Below are 22,281 nucleotides of genomic sequence, written 5' to 3' on the forward strand. Positions count from 1 at the left end.
ACATAAAAAAAGTATAAAACACAAATCCAAATCAATGTAATTTTGCATTGATCCTGATCCTAACAACTTGACATTAAACTTTATCTATAACAAGCACATAAACAGCTGTGACAGTGTCATCACTCTGGCTCTATCTCACACTCTCCTCTTCATTTAAGAAAGTACACTAATCCCTCACTTAGCACATCTTCAGATTGCGCGAATTCATTTAGCGCGATGTTAATTTTACTGTCCCAGTCTTGAATAGCACGTCTGTAAATTTCAGTTAACATGAAATCACCAGAGAAAGAAGAAGAAGAAGAAGAAGAAGAAGAAGAAGAAGGAAGAAAAAAAACTACCTCAGGCATGACACCACAAAGTCTGTTTCAACTTCTGTAAACAATAGATGTGCCGTGGCATACAGTTAGCCATACAAGGGGGGAAGAGATGCACGCGCAGGTTTGACTATGCTATCGTGTTGTACAAACATCAGTTATGGCAAGTTGAGTTGTGGCTATGGAGTGTAAAGGACCAAATGTTTTTACGTCCGCGCATACGCCGCGGTGCTGTACCGTTGTCGCCCAGCCACAGACCAGGCCGTAATGAGCTTCAGTTTAGCCAGTGTTAGGGAGCTCACACAAACACACAGGAACGTCTGCCCACTACCTGCCGGTAACTGTACGTGCCTAAGCACCTGCAGTTAGAATCATAGTGGAATCATGGCATCCAAGTGAGAGTGTAATGCATCGTGTTCAAGTATTTGAGATAAAACTGAAAATATTATAGCATGCAGAAAGTCATGAAGTCCACACATAAGTTGGTTGCACTTTAGTTTTAAGCAAGTCAACTGTTTGCACAATCGTACAAAATAAGGACTCTATCAAACATTTATATAAATCTGATGCTGTTGGTTGTACTAGCGGGAATATATATTTGACATTAGATACCGGAACAAAAACAAACAGATGATTTACGTGGAAAAGGTTGTTAAAAGAATGGTGCAATTAAAAAAATTATGGGCCTAACAGGATTGATGTGAACCAAACAATGCTACATGAATAAGCACTTTAATTTTTGAAAATATAAATTTAAATATCGGGACAATAATATTGGTTTCTTAGCCAGTAGAGGATGCTTGGAAAGTTCGCGGAAAGGTACGCGACGTGAGATGGCGGGCATGCCAACCAGCTGACTGGCGATAACTATCTCCCGTTATGCAGTGTCGCATTATTCCTACAAAGTATTCTATGGTATTTTTCAGTCGGATAACGCACGTGACCTTCCGTCACCTATCCACGAGTGGGCACTGACGAAACACACACTACCTCTGTTCCCCCTCTCCACGGCATAGGCACATGGAACTTCTAGCACCATCCAGTTCTTCGCCACACACCATTAAAACCGTAAATAATGATTGCATGCCAACACAAAATATTTAAATAGAATTAAAAAAAATTATACATAAATCTTTAAAATTTAATAAAACTACTAGTTAAAACTTATAAACTAAAAATTAAGTTTTCCTACTTTCTGGTTCTTTCTGCAGTTCATGACTCCTGTTACCAACCTCAATCATTTTTCCAACAAAATTTACCAGCTTAAAAAAAATATTTACCTCACATTTTTTAAAATAAATATTTAAAAAAAAAAATGCACTGTGTCTAAAATAAAACTGAAAAAATGCAACTTTACAAATTACATACGTAAAATTGAAATTAAAACCCTATCCAATAATGGGCAACCACCACAGAATAAACAATAATATGGAACGTGATCTACAACCCTATATAGAATATTACCATGTTTTTGTGAGTATTAATACTTGCCTGTGTAAAAATATCCTAAATTTGTGGACCTCAAATTACCTTCACTGTTTACGTGTCAGAAAAAATACCATCGTGCTGATATCTCTTGTCGGCTGTAGCGTAACCCCACCCCTTAGTAACGTATGAGCCAATTACAGCTGTTCCTGATGATTGTTGTAATTTTTTTTTTTTTTTGGTTTTTCAACCAAACTTAATTTGAGATATTTTGATTTTATTTAAGTACTCACCATAGTTAATACAAATATAAAATTAAAATGTGTGTTATATACAGAGGAAATGAGAATAGTAAATAGAAGCTCAATTTTTTTTTGAATGTGAGAATTTTTTCTATTCCTGAAAATACCAGGAAAAATATTATTCCCTCCCAACAGAAAAAAAAGCAATGCCCTGCGAAAATTTTCCCGAAAGCCTGGATTCCACACACCAACACACACAACCTTTTGGTTTTTACCAAGAACCTTTTGGTTTGTTTTTACCAAGAAAACTTACATCAAAATGGGTTTAAAACAATATTTAAATAGTTCCCAAATAAGTGACATCCCAAGTGACCATAGTCTATAATACTGACATTTAGCATTAAAAGGGGTGGTTATAATAAAAAAAATTTTACACCCAACCTGGAGCAAATATTTTCCTAAAATATATACTATTCCAAAAAGAGGTGGGAGGTATGGCCCTTTGAAACACAAGCATGAGGTTCTCCTGAAGTCCTCAAGGAGTTGCCCTGTTTGATAGAGTTTGCTTATGAGTCCATGCAGTTTGGCCAACATATTTTCACCCGCAGCGAAGAGTAGCTCTACTGAGCCGTCATTGACAACTGCAGCTCTTCCTTTATGCAAGTTCTTAACCACCTTCTCGTGTTCACCTCTTACAAGGGGTCTCCCTCTTCTTAGTACTCATATAGTTAGATAATCATGTATGCATAAAATATTATTTTGAATAAAAAAACTGAAATTTTGAAAACCAACCTTTGAGAAAAAAATTCACAGTCCTTAAATGCATGTAATTCAATGCAAACAATAGTCAGGTCTACAGCCAGTCAAGTTGGCAGCAGCCAATCAAGAAAAGTAATTTCACAACTAAAAATTAATGCACTATGATAAAAATGGTGTCTAATGAAATGTTAATTTTTTTTGAAGTTTGATAAAAAAAAAACCCTAAGATTTGATGTGAAAGTAAAACATACTATTTGTGACAATTTGATAGTTTAATGCGACCGACTTATGCATATAAGTTACTAGGTCCTTTAGCAATGTTAAATTTGGCACCTGGCAGAGACATACTGCAAGTATATATGTTCACTTAAAATGCAAAACAACTATAAATTATTATACAATGTTAATCTATTTTATTGGTTAAAAATGTAAGCCCCATTTATATAACTTTGCGCAAACAACAACATTTCCCAATCTAAGTAGGATTTTCTAAAATCTTTATGATCACACAGCACGGGACAACTTGGCTACATCTCCCTCCCTGGCTCATGCACCAAACATTTCCTTTCCCATTCCCTTTTCAAGCAGCTTCACGCCCAAAATTCCTATCTCACGAAGCTGATTCCAGTATTGCAGGATCCCATAAAACACTTCAGCGTACTAGTCACAAATATTCACTCATGCAATCAGCTACAAAAATAGCAAACATATTAAAATAAACCTGCTCAGTACAATTGCCCACAGAATATAAAAGAAAAATGTGTAAAGTGACACATGGTTGCAGCCACTAACCTTGAGGTGCTTGGCAAACAGTTGGTTCCTGCGGTCTTGGAGGTTGTTGAGCTCCGTCTGGGAGGAGTCGAACCTGGTGCGGAGGTTATCCAGCTCCTTGGAGGTCGCATCAAGGTCTTTGCGCAGCCTGGACTGCTTGTCCAGCGTAGCCTGCAGGCTCTGTGCAGGATCTGCGCATACATCCAACAGAGAAACTTACCGTATTTAATCGCATAATGTCTGCCACCGCATAATGTCCGCACATTTCTTAAATACTTAAAATGGAATTTTTTAAAATTCGCTTAAAGTCCGCACCAGACAAAGCAACCTTGGCCTCCCCTGAAAGGCACAGTAACAAGATGGAAACTTACCGACGCTGTCAACAATGCTTTGACCTTGAGTTGTTCATTTCTCCGGAGTGGTCGCTGAGAGGGTTTGTAGCTTTAAAAAGACTGGCATCACCGTTGCTCTCGGCGGGACTGAAGATGATGCTATTTGGGAAGATAGTGATAACGACGACGGGAGCAGCGATACAGAGGACGGTGACAGCGACGAGTCTGAAGTCGAATAGAACTGCTTTGTTGAGCAAGACTGCTACATTCTTTAGTCACCGTTTTTTTTTGTGGCATAAAGTGTTGTTGAAATGCAGACTACCTGGTAGAAATTTTCTGAGTGCTACTACAGTGTCAATTTTTTTAGGTACCTGAGTTAGGTAGTAATTTTTAATGTATGTTAATTTTTCAACATGTCTAACATCGCGTTTGCTGAGAGGCTTTAATTTTGTTTCCATGTAGATATGATACGCAACGTAAAGAAAACGTCAGCTGTAACAGAATGGACATACATAAATTCTTACATGTCAGGAAGACAAGGCTCTGCTTTGTTTTTGTTAAAAATTCCTGCTCAGCCTTTTCCACGCTCTGCACTCCTTCCCCCGCTTCAGTCAAGCAGGGCAGGAGGGGACACGCATGCACAGACGTCTGCCGGTAATTTTTTTTACACACACAGTGGGCAAGGGACAGGGAGGGAGGCTGGCCGGCGCCGCCTAATGGAGACATTAGACATCTGCCCCGTGCCGTCAGTGGCCATCTCAATGAAAGATTAAAAAAATATCTTTTCACGCAAAGCTGGCTGCGGCTTCTGAACGTAAGAGCGCACACGCAAGTGAGAGAAGAAAAAAAAAAAAAAATGAGTGGCGTCTTCCACTAATCGCCAGCACCCAATTATCTCGACACCTAATATTTTTCAACTGGGACGAGGGAAGGGTGCCAATTTTACGAAGCAGCGTCTTTTTTAATGCAATCCGCGGAACCGTGAGCATACGTAAAATCAGGGTACTAGTAAACTAATTATGAGAGAACAATTTTTTTTTACTCTACACAAAACATGTAAAATTTTGAGGAAAAAATTTTTTTTTCGGACTTCACCTCATAATGTCCGCACCCCATTTTTTTTGGTCAAAAATGTAGCCAAATTACTGCGGACATTATGCGAGTAAATACGGTAATTGCTGGTGAAATCTATCTACACAAGGTTTGCTTTTGTGCTTCCATAAATACACTGGAGTGTCAAGGATGAACATTAAAAGGCTCTGTATAAATTGCTTTTCAATTTGCATACAAATGTTACACTTCTACCATTTGTATTTTTTAAGGTAATTAAACAAGATTTGTAATTGTACTAGTAGCAACGTAGCCCAGATAGTTGCAGAAATCGGGCATATGCAAACAGGATATTGGACAGTGAGGTGGCACTGTTGTCAATGTGTAGAGTACATACAAACGACGATCAAGTAGAAGGCGTATTTGCTGCGTTGCGTTGAAGTGGACAGTGTCGGTTCTACTATACTAAAGCAGCTTTACAAAAAAAGATAAGCAGTTGTGGATTAGAATTGAAGTTGCCCATGGCAAAAATGCATTGCAATGTTATCAAGGATTATCTGAAGCCTCGGCGCGAATGCGTTACCATATGGGAAGGCCAAAATTTTTATGCTGGTCAGATTGAGACTGCGGATCTGCACTCCACAGGTCGGCCATCCATTTCTCAACATCACATTGACATTGTGAGTGGTCTCCTTTCCAAATACTGTCGATGGACTGTCTGGAAAATATCAGCTGAAGTTGTGCTCAGTCATCAAACGATGTGGCACATACTGAAGGAAAGACTTAACATGAGAAAAACTGCATCCTGCTGGATTCCAAGACTCACTGACGTACTGGTATGCACTGGCTTGTAGCCACCTCAACAGATACCGCAATGATGGAGACGCATTTCAGCAGCATATTGTCGCCATTGATAAGATGTGGGCTCGAGCCTATAAGCCTGAATTAAAGCATCAACCCAGTTGGGTGAAGGTAATGTTGATTGTGGCATATGACTACGAGGGTGTCATTCTTACGCATGCTATGCCTCAAGGAGTCACTGTCAACGCAGTCTACTATTGCCAATTTGTACAGCACCATCTGCACCCGGCTGTACGGTGCTAATGTCCATGTTTATTGCGGGACAATCTCCTTATCACGTGCTGACAATGCTCGTTGTCATGTTGCACAAACTGTAAATGACCTTTTGCGATGGTGATCTTGGGAGGTGTTGGTCTTGACATCTGGCAAAAGGAACAAGACTGTTCTGTACATACATTAAAGTCTTATTTCCAGGTATGTTTCCATTACTGTATTTATAACACTCGTATGTTTATGTAATCCAAACAAGTCTGGCCATTTTTGAAGTTTTATGAAAACTAAGATTGTATAGAATTAATTTCATCATTATATCATAAATTATTATTCATTAAGTTAATGTATTATGTACCTAGGTAATTGATTACATACATGTATATGTAAACATTCTGATTATTTGCTTACTATCACCCCTAATCATTCACATATATTTTCAAAAATCACTTATCTGTGGCTATAATAATCATCATGAAATGTATTGTGGAATATAATACAGTGAAAGTCCGTTGTAGCGAATACGGTCTATAACGTAAAGTCTGCTTTAACGATAATTGCCATCGGCACCGTCAGTTTTGCATATGCTGCGTAGGATAAAAATTTCAGAAATAACGAATGCAGCGTGGACTCATTTTCGCTATAGCGATAGATTACACACCTGTAATTTTGCTCTAAAACAATGAGAAAACGTCTAAAATTTCCTTAATAAATGAAAAACAGCTTCGCACAATTCCACGCGTCCGGCAAATGAAACAACGCGCATGACGTGGCCGTACTGTCCATGCCTATAGCATATTTTACAGCTGCATATAACTTATATTCTGGCGGGAAAAATGCTCTATTATTTTAGTTACAGGTTTTAACATGCGCGTGTTCAACGCACCTTTCACTATTCCGGCCTACTGATGCGCCGGCAATGCCGTAAAATGCACAAGTAAAATACTTGTTTAATTTTCACCGTCTTCAACCACAAGAGGTGGTTCCAGAACCAGCGTGTTGCCCACCACGCTTTATGATCGTTGAGCGTTATCCAGTCACCAAACAATAACAAATAGTCAAAGTTTGTTTAACTAATTTAACATTTGAAAAACCAGGCCACCACAATCGCTGATGATGATGATGTTCCAGTTCAAAGCAATAATTGTCACAGGTGGCCAAGTAGTATATCCTTGCTTCTCAGATGGCGAGCATATGTGTAAGGAAAAAGATCACACTTTGTCATTGTGCAGCCTGCAGTGGTGTTTTATACATCAAGCACTTGTATATTCTTTTATACAACAATTCTAACTTCTAATGCCCAGGTTACTGTCCTCCCTATTTGTTACACAGTTTAATTAACAATTTATTATATTATCTCATCATGTTCAGTACTATGGTTAGGATATTTTATATATGATTACTAGCTTTTTAAGTGTTTGTGATGATTCTCTTGCTTTATGGAGAATAAGACAATTAGAGTTCTTTTGAACTATTTGGGTGGTTTTAAAACTGTTATCTATAAACTTTACACAGCAAAAAATTTGCCATCTTAGTACCAAAATAACCTCTGATTTGTGAAATAAAATTTGAAATTGCATTAAGAACTCAAGCAGGCATCCAGTTTAATATTATTACTCAAGTAAAGATACACTTAACTAAAAGTGAAATAAAGAAACATGTAACGACTCAGGATGCCAAAAATCAAACCTTATGCACTGCTATTTAATTTTGGCTGGTTAAAAATGTTTTATGACATCAATGAGTAAACATAGAATATAAATTCATTAGACACAAACATTTAAACATTTCAAAATTATAATTTTTTTCCCTAAATCTTTCTTAAACAATTCCTCTTCTTTAACTTTCCACTCTGTTTCTGCAGTTAATTAAAGCCACTGAGGTTACATTAACTTGAACCTAAAAATAAGGGGGGGGGGGGGGGAGGAACAAAAATTTTTTTTACTGTTAACAATTTAGTAGTCTCTGAAGTATGTGCAGGTTAAGAAATGAAGGAAGGAAAACCACGCACCATCTATCATGTTGGCGACCATGCCGGCCCTGCGCTGCTCCAGCTGGGTGACCTCCGCACGCAGCTGGCTCAGCTGCAGCACGTCGCCAAGAGCACCCTTCGCCACCTTCTCCCGCGTCTGCAGCTCCGACAGTGCTCTCCTCAGCTCCTCCCCAGCCGCAAGTGCCTGCTCCGCTCTCCTGCCTGTCTCCTCCAACGCAGACCTGTGACGAGCAACAGGCGCAGCTGGCTCAGTTGTAACAAATCCCCAAGCGAGCCCTTGCCACCTTTCCCCACATCTGCTGTAGACAGGTCTAAAGACTTAAAAGAGATGCTAATGGTAGCTCCCCTGGGAAATTATTTTAGATGGTTGATTTTACTAAATTTTTTTTTCCCCATTGGCCTTGGTTTATAAATATAAAGTAATTTTAAGTTAATTTCAGAATTTTTTTTAAAGTTTTTTATTTGATTTCTTTGCACTTAAGCACCTATCAAAAATAACCGCCTAGTTACTTTTTGGTAAAGTTGGCAGTTTGGTTTTTAACTTCTTATGTTTTTATAATTATTTTCATTGTAACTGTTTTAAGACATTTTGGTTGATTTTAGTTTTAGCATATATTTTGTTTGGGGCTTAAAGGTGGTAGACTCTAAAAAACTGCAATAATACATTATCCAACTGGCATGCCAATAAATTAAAACTGTTTGCTGTCTCCGCCGCAAGGCGTGGTGGGAGGGAGGGGTGAAGTGTGACGTAGTGGCCACGACAAACGGTGAGTCACGGAGAGCGAGCTGATGCACGCGGGCGGGTGTTTCTGTGGGCCGCGGAAGTCGGTGGAAAACGACAGAGCCGAGCAGTATGGGAGTGATAATGAGATGTAATAAATGGTACGCAAACATTCCAAATGTAAAATCCACGAGTCAAGTGTGCCTGGTGGTGAGCCAGCAAGAAGAATTCGATGGGAACGAGTGTGCGCGCACCCTACCAACAAATCTACAAACCTGGCCAGCCTTAACTGGCTGCTGGGTGGATCGCCAAAAATTCAGTTTTGGCACTGGGTCAGGAGACCTATTGTTTGCAGACACATCTTCAATATGCAAGTAAGTCATCAGCTATAACCCCAAAGCCCTTGCAATCCTGTGGGCAGAATCAGCTGTTATATTTCATGCCCCAGTTTGACTGAACTAGTGCTGCAGCTTCATATCAAAGTGTTGTGCTAGGCGGCTGCTTGATAATTAAATTTAAGGATATTGAATGTGCTGAGCATGACCAAGAGAACAGTTTTAAGTAAAATTAGAAACTGTGCCCCTGTAATGAAAACGTGCCATACCGTGTCACACAGAATAACACGACCTGGGTCTAATAAACTGAAAATTATTTTATAGGACAATTTAATTAATAAGTATGATTGTAAATAGTTTTTCTGATTTATTTTCCAAGAATAGTTTATTTTTTAGGTAGTTTAAGTATGTTAATGGATCAATAGAATAACAAAATTTGCAGTAATTATAAGTGCAATACATATATAAAACATGTACCATTTAAGTAATATTTTATTCGACTTTTTTGAAAACGGGTTGATCCAGCGTATTATAAACAAGCATTGTTTAAACTTAGATTCAGTGTTGAATAAAATTTGGAACGTATTTTCTAGTTGCGTAATTTCTTTTAATAAGTCTATTGTATTTGGTTCTTAGCTTAAATTTTTAGTATATGAATGTTTTGCTCTGCTTTTCGAGGCACCTGCTTTAAGGAAAAGTTAGAAAAATCACAGGTTAAAATTATATATATATATTTTTTTTTTGGGAGGGGCGTTCACAAGGCGGGTGTCTGAATTGTGGTGGTTTACACTTGAGTAAGTAAACCATGAAACTATAACTTCGACAGTGTCCTCCTCAAGTCTTCCCCAGTTGCCAGTGTCACATAATATTGAGATTTTACACCAACATCTCCTTGCTGCCATCCCTGCCCACAACTTCACTGGCTTAACATACCTAACTTCAAATAACAATTAGCTGGACTGTCTGTTGCACATGTTTTACTAAGTATGTACAAAGTCATGTGCTGTAATATCTGAAAAATGTTTGACAGCACAAGATGTAAAAAGAACTTACACAGAACATTTGCCTGGAATATTTCTTAATAATACTAATAATAAAATGCAATGAAACTAAATTTCTTATAATTTCCTGGGAATGTACAACCATTTCATAATCCTAATTTTTTAGTTGCTTAAAATCCGTGACAATATTTTGATTCATTGTGTTACAATTAATTAGCTTTTAAAAAATTATTTTATATCACATTTTCTTCTAATACAATAACAAAAATCTAAATTGAAGTAAAAATTAGTTTCACATTATGTTTGCACACTGCTAGTAACAATACATACAAGTACATACACATTAACTTATACAGTAGCAGTTATTCAAGATGCTTCATTCAGTAATAAATACATCCCTTAAAACTAGGCCTGTGTTAATATTAGTATTTTGTTTGAATCGATAATGAATACAAACTTCAAAATATTTGCGAATACGACTACTGAAATCAAAAGTAAGAATGAAAATTGGAGCTAAAAAAAAAAAAACTTCTGGCCAATTAGACAAATAATACACAAGTGAAAGGTTGGTTTTAAGTTAGTCTGCTACAGTAAATATAAAAAAAAATTTTGTTAAAATATTTAACTTATGAAATAACAATTTTATTAATTATGCAACTAACCTAACTTAACCTTACCTACATTGTCCTAACTAACCAACCAACAAACCTTTATTTTCAGTTTCTATTCGCCTTATTTTCCACAACCTGCTAGTCTCCATATTGACACAGAAAATTTTCATGAACCGCAAAATACCATGAATTCCGTTGCAATCTATTTTATGAAAAGAGTGATTTTTTTTTTAAATGCTGCACCCAAATTAGTGATTGAATAAGCTAATATTGACATATTTATACCCTAGTCATTCACGAGTTTTTAGTGTTAACAGCAGCCAAGTAATTTGTATTTTAGTTCAGCAATTTAGATGTTTATAAAAACAAATTTTTGCTAATTTCACCTGTATTTCCTCTTAATTAAATTTTTAAAATATATTTTTGAGTCACATCTGTTTCATCATAGATTTATATACAGCAAGTTAGCTGCTACTGTATCACACGGTGTGAGATCAAAAGTGACTAGATTGATTTACACGCAGTTGAAACTATGATTATTTCTTTAAACTCCCATCTCAATGGAGTGTTTGTAATTGTGGTGTTATAGTTTTTGGCTGTTAATGTTTGTTAATTTTTCCCCCTTCCATGTGTATAATAATTTGTTTTCAAGTTTGAAATTTCAAATATTCAGTGTATTAAATTTTTTACGCAATTTTTTTCGTTTCTCTTTAGCGAGACAGTAGCGGAAAAAAAACTTTCAATAGTACTAGTTGCATATTTAAAATGCCACTTATGGTTTATGTTTTTGATTATGAAATCCCATTAAACAACAAAAAAGTGTATTTATATCGCACAGAGGACTTAATCTCCGCAGTAAATGTTGGTAAATGACAAACTCACGAGGTATGCTATGTCAAGTATTCATAAGCAAATGAATAGTTGTTATTTCAAAGTGTTAGTATTCGAGGTTGAATCAAATAAAAGTAATTAATTATTTGTATTATATTCAAAATTTTGAATTTTTGCACAGGCCTATTTAAAACCCATCACCCCATTCCTGCTTTCAAACACTAGACTAGATGCACGCGCTCACCTGGCTGCGGGAATGTCCACAGTCTTCAGCTGGCGGCAATGCTTGTGCGCTGGCTGCAGCTGCAACAAGTTGTCATACTTCTTCTGGAGCGCCTCTAGTCGACCCTCCTTGGCTCGCAGCAGAGCTGGCACTGCACTCATCTTGCCCGTCAGCTGCAACCATACAACAACACTCCTGCCACACTGTTTGAGGCAAGTAGATTTGGATTCAGTCGAGACATGTAAATAAATAAATAAATAAATAAATAAATAAATATATTAAAAATACCTTGCCTTACAAGAATTTAGCACAATTGTTCTTTATAATTCCTTACTGCAATAACATATGTTTTGCCTGCAGTTATTTCTCTAAGCGTTGGGGTTGTTTGATTATTCATATTTTGTTTTAACCCACCAATGTTAATTTATGTTTTTAAGCTTACATTGTGTTATAAGAGGTTGAACTTACAAGGCTGATTGCTAATGGTGGTTAGGCCCTTTTATTCTGATTATATATTTTATTTTGTCGGTGTTATTTTCATTTTTACACCATATCTTTGAGAATAATGAACAGCATTTTAAAAAAGTTTCCATTTTGGAAAACTGAAGTAATTGTTCCATATTTGTACCAAAAAGATATCTGAAAACTAGCTCCTGTATGAAAGCCTTCTGGTTAAGATCAAGATACTTATTGTAAGCAGTGGAAGCCGTTATTATATTGATCCGACGAATATCTGTAATATAGATATTTATAATTGTCTACTGTTACAACAAATAAAAAGAAGTCAAAGGAAGTGCCATTCAGCTGACATTCTACATTTTTATAACAAGAGTTTGACATAATTGAAGAATAATTACGAAACTTTTTAAAAAATAAATAAATTGTCTTAAGGTACTACAACGTCAAATGAAGAGGTACAGCATCAAGAGAAAATCCTAGACCTGTCTGTCAAATATACAGCTGTGACTAGCCAATTACTACAAAGCCGCTTGATAAAAGAAACTACAAAGAATCTACGTCAGTCCAACTCCCGAAGGAGGGATGTCGTTCTGTTGGCGGAGTAACACGGAATAGCAGACCTCGAGGACATCACTGCAGAGTTGAACTTCAATTCCTGCTGTATCAGCAGTAGTCGATCCAGAACTGCCAAACCTGAAGGAAGTACGTTCCCGTCATCCGCCGTTACAGTTCGACATTGCAGAATGGAGACCAAATCCAAGAGGGTCATCGACGTCACCACATTCCGGTATACGTCTAACTGAGGTGGGTCGTTTTCCCCAAGTAAACGCCTGAATCTTCGTACCCCTTATTATAGTCGAACACAACACTATACTTCCATGATTTAAAGTAGTTATCTGTCCCATGACAATATTGTTATTTTGAATCAATTTACTTAAAAACTAGTGAACTACCTTCTAAGTTCCACCTCCATAAATGTTAAGTAAGAACACCATAGATGCAGAACATGTAACTGATCTCCCTTTGATTATGAGAAATATGAAATAATCAAATAATGATTTGCAATGTTTGTTTTGATAGCTAATCGAGAGAATTAGCATAGTATTGACAGAACTGAGCCCGTGCTAACCGAAACCACCTGTTGTTATTTAAATTAGAATTAAGAAAAAAGGTTTATGAGTGATAGTGTTTATTGTGTACATTGTTTATGTTTTTGTGGAAGAGTGTGTTGTCACCGAGTACTCTGACCCTTGATAATTACACACAATATTCTACACTTAATTTGCATTTTATTCTAAGATTATTTTATGATCCTGATAAAATGTTTAAACATAAATTAAATATTGAACACTATTACCTTATTTAAATTTCAGGTTAAAGTCATAGAGATTATGACAGTTCTGTTCATTTCACTTGTGCTGTGGTTTTGCGTTTAGAGTAGAAAGGTACACTAGTCAGTACATATATGTCTTTCGAACTATTACCTCAAGGGGCAACTCCACAGTTATTGACACCCAATGTATACGCACAAGAAGAACGATACTAGCAATATATCTAGTCCAGTTTCTGACACACTCTGTAGGCATGAGAAGAATGATTGTTACATAGGTTTAGCAGTTTTTAGCACTCAACGAGTACGCAAGATAGGATTTAGTACTACTGAATTATGTCAGAAGAAGGACGAGAACCATACTTTTTGAGGGGAAGTAAAGATAGTTCTAGCTCAAACTCTGAGAGAGATCCTAGAGAGATGATAGAAGGCGAAGATATTGAACAGGGTACTAGCATGGAAACGAGACGCGAAATGGAGGAAATAAACGTTACACGCACACAACAGGAAGTAGGAGCAGCAGTGACGGTAGTTGGAGCTCAAACAGTGATGCTAGAACAACTGTTTAAATTTATGCAGGAAGATAAACAGGAACGTGACGTAAGGAACAAGAGAATAGCAATATATTAGAGAGCTTTAAACAAGATAGCAGTGGAAACGAAACAGATTCAAGCAGAAGTAACCCAAACACAACAAGAAATGGAACATAATTTTTCCATTGTTCAAACGCGTATAGAAAAGTTAGAAAACACCGTACCTTGTCTGGATGAATATGTTAACAAGACATTGAAAGAACACCAAAGTAAATGTAAAGAAAACTCTATAGTAGAACCCCGATTTTGCGAACACGGATTTAACGAAAACAGCGATTTAACGTAAAGGTTTTCAGGAACCATCAAAAAACACCAATTTATTAAAATAATAATATATATTTCCAAAAAATGAAAGTAAATTGTAACGGAAACTTATTAAAAATACACTCTGTGGTGTCAGTAATAGAATGGAGGTACTTTATATTAATATGTGCCTTTGCATCATCTGTCCAAACACGAAAAAATAAAAAAAATTGTTCAAATTGCTTAAAAACTCCGGGCGCTGTAACTGAATTGCGTAGGTAGGTGTGTGCCATTTCGCGCGCCTGGATAGATAGACTGTCCGCGACACATGACGTCATGAAGGGTTTCTTTGTCCGCATCCCCCTCCCCCTCCTTTATCCTTGGCTTGACTCACCACGTTATCTTCCAATGACGCCCGCATAGTAACAGTGCTAGCCAATAATCACACGTTTCCAAATATTCCCTTTCCCATTCTCCAGGTTTTTTCAACTTGTGACCACGTCACACCAATACGCCATTATCATTATTCTCAGTAAGAGCTTTGTGCGCAGTGTTTAGTTTTTGGAATACATTTTTTATAATTGCTGTTCGGACTTCGATTTTATGCTTTTCTTCTTAGATTTTGACTACAGATTGCGATTGGAATTAACTACACTGCCTGTTCACTACCTGCTTAGCTTTTTTATTGGTACAGTAGAATCCCGCAGATGCTTTTCGTGCGTGCGGGCAGGTAAGATAACATGACAGTTGAGACGGTTTTTCGTGCGATAGTGGACGCGCCGAGCTCGGCTAGACACTGCCGCGTGCATCGGCGGGATTCTACTTTACATGACTTTATTTACTGTTTTTGGATATTGGCTTTGTTACGTTTTTTTGACGATTCGTTTATGTTACTGGTATTATAACTGGACAAAACTGAGACACGGGCGGTGGAGCTTTTATTTTTTTTTCTGCTAAGCTCGCGTATATTGGCTGGCTGCTGATGGAAGGTCACGAATCTGGGCGAAGCGTTGAGTGTGTTATACTGCGCATGCGCAGCTCAGCGAACAGAGAGCTGCGGCTACGCCGCGCCGTAACAACAGCTGACCGAGTACAATTAATTACCTTTCTCAGCGTACGGCGCGCTATTGATGGTAAATTTCCATCAATTTGCGGCCATTTTTTTTAATTTTTTACTGTGACGCAATGTGTATGTAGCTCGTATTTGTTATAAACGCTGCAGGTTGCGACTGTATTTTAATAAACTTTAACGTATTTCTTACACTTTTCATATTTTTTTTGCCTAATTTTTCACGGTTTCTGAAAATCTGTACGTACGACTGAGGTGTACGTACGAACCGGGGGCCGTACGAGCGAGAGCTGAGATAGCACGGTAGCACAAGATATCGGCGTCGACCCTGTCTACGATATAGAAACGTAGGGACGCGATTATGAGTGCGGGGGTCATTGAAAATCGGTAAATCGGATTTAACGAAACATCGATTTAGAGTAAACATTTTCGGTAACAATAGCACTTCGTTAAATCGGGGTTCTACTGTAGTTGTAGTTTGTCAAGAATTAGAGATAATCAACAAAGCACAAGAAGATTTAGGAGGTAAAGTGAATAGAATGGAAGTCAGAATAGATGAAATGGAAATAGAAGTGAGACAACACACTGCGTTATGTACGAGACTCACAGACATGAATGAAATATGCGGCACCACGAGAGGAAACACCAGTGTAGCCAGTTCTACAGAGGTCAATGTAGAACAAACCGCCACAAATAGGACTGTTATACCTATGTCTACTGATCCCATGTTAACACTACACCACCCGGCTAGGAAATGGTGGGACCATATTCCGACGCATGCAGGAAAAAGCACTGAAAATCCTAAGATATTCCTTAGACAATTTGAAGATTATTGCACTATGTTTAATCTGACCAATGCGGAGAAACTAAAATGTGCCAGCCATTGTTTCAAAAACACTGCATATTTTTGGTGGGAACTACTCCAAGACACAGTTACCGAGTACAATTCTTTCCAAAAAATATTTCTTCAGCAATTTTGGAGTACTAGAATTTAAAGTAATCTCAGGATAAAACTACACTCTGAAAAATTTGAAAACAAGAAATTTCAAAATTTTGAATTACACATAAGTGACATATACGAACATACTCGCTACTTAGACAGCAATATGCAAGATGAATTCATTGCCTTGATTCTGTCGCAATTGCCAGTTAAGTACCAACTCCAAATAACGGGACCACAGTATAGCAGAATAGTTGACTTTAAACAACTACTTACATACGACAGACTTGAAAAACTTGACCGGACTAACACAAGCAAAGAAAATAGTGAATGAAAGAACCCTAATCAGTCCGCACTGTTATATCTGAACTGGCGAAATAAAAGGGACGAACACACTAACGTACAGAAACCACTGCAGGTAAACACCTTAAATGTAAAGTACTCTAAGAATAATTGGTACAATAAAGAGGTCGACAATGTAATTACAATTACTGGAACAATCAAGGGAATAGAAACACGAACGATAAACGACAGGATAGTCGTGAGTATGAACAACCGCCGAAGAATCAACATCAGGAAAGGGCAGTTTGGTTTCAAACGAAACAACCCAACACTAAAAATACTAGTGACCAATCTACACCTAATGCAACAAACAAGTCCAGTAATCAATATCACGTTTTCATGCTAACTTTTGTGCCGTCGCAAAAAAGAAACGGTTTCGCAAAAGAAGGACGTGATGCTGGGTAAGGAAGAGCCACCATGTATTTTATTCCACCGGGCAATGAGAATACCAACATTACATGGCCGCCAACACAAATAAACACGATTACATTCAAGGAAAATGAGCGTGAATTTTTACTAAACAAACCAGGTGAAGCTGCAGTTCATTTGAATGAAGCCTTAAGTTCCGAAATCATACTCACTGTAAATGGAGTCAAAATAATTATTTTATTGGATAGTGGTGCGGAAATCTCATGCATCAGTGATGATTGTGTTTGAACGATGGAAAGTACAGTGATAATTTGCCACAAATACTTGTGGCGAATTAAAAGATTTTGGGAGTAACGTCGAGGGCTAGTCCCATTATAAATCGACAAACATTACTAGAAATAGAGGGCTTAGGTAACACAAAGCATGTGCCCGTGATAATCATAAAATGTTTAGCCAAGCCCATTATTTTAAGTGTAGATTTTCTTACCACCTGTAAAATAATATTAGACCGGTAGATGGTTGGTTACGGTCATGGATAATCTAGTACTACTACTACGGAAAAATGGGAAATCACGGATAAATGTATTTCCCTTATTCACAAAGAAAATTATTATGCGTATAAATGTACCAATATTTGGATACTATGATAGCGACAGAAGAAGATTTAAGTAATGTCGTAACCGAAGTCACAATGATTGAAAATCAGTGTAAAAAAGTTTTTCCAAGTTTTAAAGAATTATCGAAATGTATTTTCAGACAAGCCAGGGTTAAACAATATTTATCAGGCCAGTATAGAGATCAAGCTGGGTGAAAACTTTCACAAAAAGTCCTACCCGATTCCAGCCAGGCATTTTTCAACGACGTGGGAGAATGACAAACTGCTTATTAACAGATATTTACACTGTGCGAAAAACACTTTAATGCTGTTTTGTAATAAAAAAGCATGTTCCATATAAATAAGTAGGAGATGCAATATTTCTGGTATGTCAAACCACAAAATGTGTGGCTACCAAAATTAAATGAATTCAATTTTACTGGTTTGTTTGCTGATAACAGCTCATGCATTACTTCTTACAATCAATATATGTTAGTAATATATTATGAAAGCTACTATCTAGCAGATGGGCCCAAAATCACATCAACAAACTAGGCTTGTCTCCGCAATTAGAGCTTCTCTCCCATGGTTCCAACTAGTAATGGCCCGATATCCAAAAACCTGATACCGATACCGATTCCGATATTTCCAAATTTACCTATCCGATACCCGATACCCGATATTCCGATAATAGGCCTATCTCATTTCTAACACTGATTCTATAAAATTGTGGTTCTGGAGTATTGTTAGAGACAATAATGAAAAATGTCAAATATTAAAAAACCAAACTTATGTGAATGTATATTATTTTTATTAATTCTAAAATATAGTAAATTCACTTTAATGAAAACTAATAATGAATTTATCATAATGGCCTACAAATAAGCTCTCTTAATTCAAGGTCTTAAAAAATTAAATTGTTTTTCAAGGCCAGATAAAGCAATATTCTGGTGTAGGTATTACCTACAGTATGCAAAAAACATATTGTAACTACAAGGAAACAAACTTCAGATTTTTGTGGAGAAATGTTGAGAAATCTTGTAGCTGTCCGGTATAAGTCTCTAGTGCATTTGCTTATAATGTATGAATCACGAGTCACTGCATGTACTTAGTCCAGTGTCTCAACTGTAATCTACGAAAAATACCGTCCGAAAAACATCAAACTATTGTACCCTTTGTAAAATTTCATCACGGTAAACGACACGCTAGAAAGAAAGGTCTTCAAGTAGCAAATTTTGAGACCATTGTTCAAGTGTATCACTCCATTTATTGGTGCGAAAACATGTTAAAAATGTTGATGACAATTCCGATTTAGTTCTTTATATGTATCGTCCTAGTATAGGTACGTAATATAAGTGATTCTGGTTTTGGTAATATTCTGTTAGTGGAAGAGGATGTTATGTGTTAATGTTGGCAGCATTGTTATTTTTTTAACGACTTCCGTTGTTGTTGTTGTGCAGGCTGCTGATACACTTTGTTTAAAATGTAGACTGTGAAGTCAATCCAATAAAACCATTTATATAGTAACAGAAGTGAACGCATATTACTGTGTTAACTCTAATAGGTTATGGGCCCAGAGCCAGTAGGCAACTTCTGTTCAAGAGATATAGTTGGTTTTATGGAGAATATGCAGTTTTTGGTTAAGGGCTTCATGTGACTCGTGTGTATGGTTATTATCAGTGTATGGTCTTTGGTGAAACATGTCGTATTCAAGTATGGCGAATGCGGCAAACGTACCATTTGGGATTAGACCATTTGATGGTGTAAACTTTAGTAACTGGTTCTATCGGATGAAGTTACTGTTGGAACAGAATGGAGTATTACACATGTTGACAACCGAACCTCCGACGGTAGAAGCTGATCTTAAACGATTTAAGCAAGAAGACGTCAAAGCTAGAAATCTTCTCGTCCAAGGATTGGCAGACAACATGTTGCCGATGATTATGAATAAAATCACGGCAAAAGAAATTGTGGACACCCTAGCAACTACATATGAAAAACGTGGGATGAAATCCATGGTGACTGCACAGAAAGCTTGGCGGAAACTGGAATACAAGAAAGAAAAGCCTCTTCAAGAATTTTTACAGCAATTCGAGTCTATGGCCTCGGAAGTCAAGGTGGCTGGTGGAAAGATTGAGGAAGATGAAATGGTTAATCAATTGTTGGTGGCAATGCCCTCAGATTTTGATAGTGTTGTATCTGCCATGGATATATTGTATAATAAAGATAAGTCGGCTGTGAAATTTGAGTATGTGAAAAATACTCTATTAGCAGAAGAAGAGAGACTTCTGAAGAAAGATGAAAGCCCACAAAACGTTTTTGCAGCATACAAGGGATTAAGAGGACAATCTCATCAGTATTCACAGCATAAGCATAACAAAGGTAATTATGTTCCAGGTAGAAGTTTTAATGGAAAGTGTTATTATTGCAAAGTACAGGGACACATGAAATTTAATTGTCCAAAATTGAAGAATAAGGATACTGCTGCAACTACAAATGAGGTGGAATTTTCTTTTTTGACATCGTTCGATACAGAAAGTTCGTCATGCGGGCATGTGGACAGTGAACAGCCTGCAATGAATGATGGTGAACTAACAGAAGTTATTTTTGTTATTGATAGTGGTGCAAGTTGCCATATCATTAAAAGTTGCTATCAAAAATATCTAAGTGATAGAACTGATGTGAACTTCGACATTAATGTGGCTAAGGCAGGTGAGTCATTGAAAGCTGTAAGCAAAGGAAATATTTCTTGTATGTCTGAAGGAGGTGAAAACATAAAGATTAGGGATGTTTTAGTGTGTGAGAACTTGGCATTTAACTTACTTTCAGTCCGTAAGTTAGAAGAGAAAGGATGTAAAGTAAGTTTTGAAAACTCTTGTGTTAAAATTGTGTGTGGTCGTAAGGTTATGTTGGGACAAGTGTTTGGAAGATTGTATGTAGTTAAGATGCATCTCATACCAGAGCATGCTAATGCAGCCATGGTGAAAGCTGTGTCAAGCAATGTGATGCATAGAAGAATGGGACATTCTTCCAAGTATCCCACTGAGTTATGTGATGTGTGCTTGAAAGGTAAACAAACTAAGCTACCCTATCTGAAGGCTATACCAGAAGAACGCAAAGCAAAGAGAGTACTTCAATGTGTGTCTTCTGATGTGTGTGGAAAAATATCCCCACCAACATATGATGGGTTTAACTATTTTGTGACTTTTATTGATCACTATAGTCATTTCTGTGTCACATATTTGCTGAGAAATAAATCAGAAGTCTTTGAAAAATTTAAGATGTACACAGCTATGGTTGAGGCTAAGTTTAATTCTCGCATAGAGAATTTAAGGTGTGACAGAGGTGGTGAATACGTGTCTTCCAATTTTAAGAGCTTTTGTGAAAAGAAAGGAATCAGTGTTAGTTATTCTATGGCCAGAAATCCATCTCAAAACGGAATGGCAGAAAGAATCAACAGAACGCTTTTGGAGAAAACTAGGTGTCTCCTGCTAGATAGTAACTTTGGCAAGGAGATGTGGGGAGAAGCTATTATGACCGCCACCTACCTCACAAATAGACTGGCTACATCAGCACTGCCGAATGGAATTGTCCCAGCTGAAAGATGGTATAACCATAAGCCTGATCTGTCAAAGATAAAAGTTTTTGGATGTCCTGCATATTCATTCATTCATAAAGAAGATAGAGATGGAGGAAAACTCAGTGACAGATCTAAAAGGTTATTTCTTACCGGGTATTGTGACAATGGTTACAGACTGTGGAATCCTGAAAAGAAAAATGTTGAATTTGCAAGAAATGTGATCTTTGATGAGCTTGGGTATACTGAAAGCCCATCCTCAGGTAGTATTACACATACTGCAACATCAGAAGGTGTTACTTCAAACATTCCAAATGAAACACAGGATGTATGTCCTCAGTTTGCACGAGATGACACACAAATGTATGAAAACAATCAGTCTGATGATGATGGTGATGGTGACTTCATTGGTTTTCATCCTGAGGGTGTGTACGATGAATCAACTGGAATCAGATCTTCTAGGCACAAAAAACTACCAAAGTACTTGGAAGATTTTGAGCTCAACTTTGCTGTCGATGTTCTGGCATTATCAGTATCTTCAGATGTGCCTAACAGTTTCAAAGATGCAGTTAAAGATGCTGGTTGGAGGCAAGCACTAAATGAGGAGCTGTCATCTTTAGAAAGTAATGAAACTTGGGAAGTGGTTGAAGCACCCATGGATGCATCTGTTATTGACAGTAGATGGATCTTCTCTTCTAAAAGTGTGGATGGAACTACGAAGAAGAAAGCCAGACTTGTTGCTCGTGGGTATCAACAGCCAACATTGGAAAATGAAGATATATTTTCTCCAGTTGCCCGGATGACAACGCTACGAGTTCTGCTTTCAGTTGCAGTTGAGCGAGGTCTTCAGCTACACCAGCTCGATGTACGATCAGCTTTTTTGAAGAGCAAATTACCAGTGCCTGTGTATATGAAACCACCGGATGGTGTACAGTGCAGTGACGATAAAGTTCTTAAGTTGAACAAAGCCTTATATGGGCTTAGGCAAAGTCCTAAAGCATGGAATGACTATGTAAATAGTGAATTGATCAACCTGGGTTTTATGCGATCAAAAATTGATCCTTGTTTGTACCATAGGGGTACTT

At 37.3% G+C, this 22,281-nt stretch overlaps 1 protein-coding gene across 1 annotated transcript in view; it reads right to left on the reverse strand.

Annotated features, from left to right (window-relative positions):
• Positions 1 to 22,281, reverse strand: part of LOC134531661 (DNA repair protein RAD50-like) — a 280,275-nt gene that overhangs the window by 75,413 nt on the left and 182,581 nt on the right. The window contains exons 18-20 of the mRNA XM_063367439.1: positions 11,701 to 11,852; positions 7,976 to 8,178; positions 3,533 to 3,702 (exon numbers count right to left, since the gene is read on the reverse strand). Of these exons, the coding sequence (XP_063223509.1) occupies positions 3,533 to 3,702; positions 7,976 to 8,178; positions 11,701 to 11,852 (525 nt within the window). The remainder of the gene's footprint in view (positions 1 to 3,532; positions 3,703 to 7,975; positions 8,179 to 11,700; positions 11,853 to 22,281) is intronic.

Source organism: Bacillus rossius, chromosome 5 (assembly GCF_032445375.1).
Source record: "Bacillus rossius redtenbacheri isolate Brsri chromosome 5, Brsri_v3, whole genome shotgun sequence".
NCBI lineage: Eukaryota > Metazoa > Arthropoda > Insecta > Phasmatodea > Bacillidae > Bacillus > Bacillus rossius.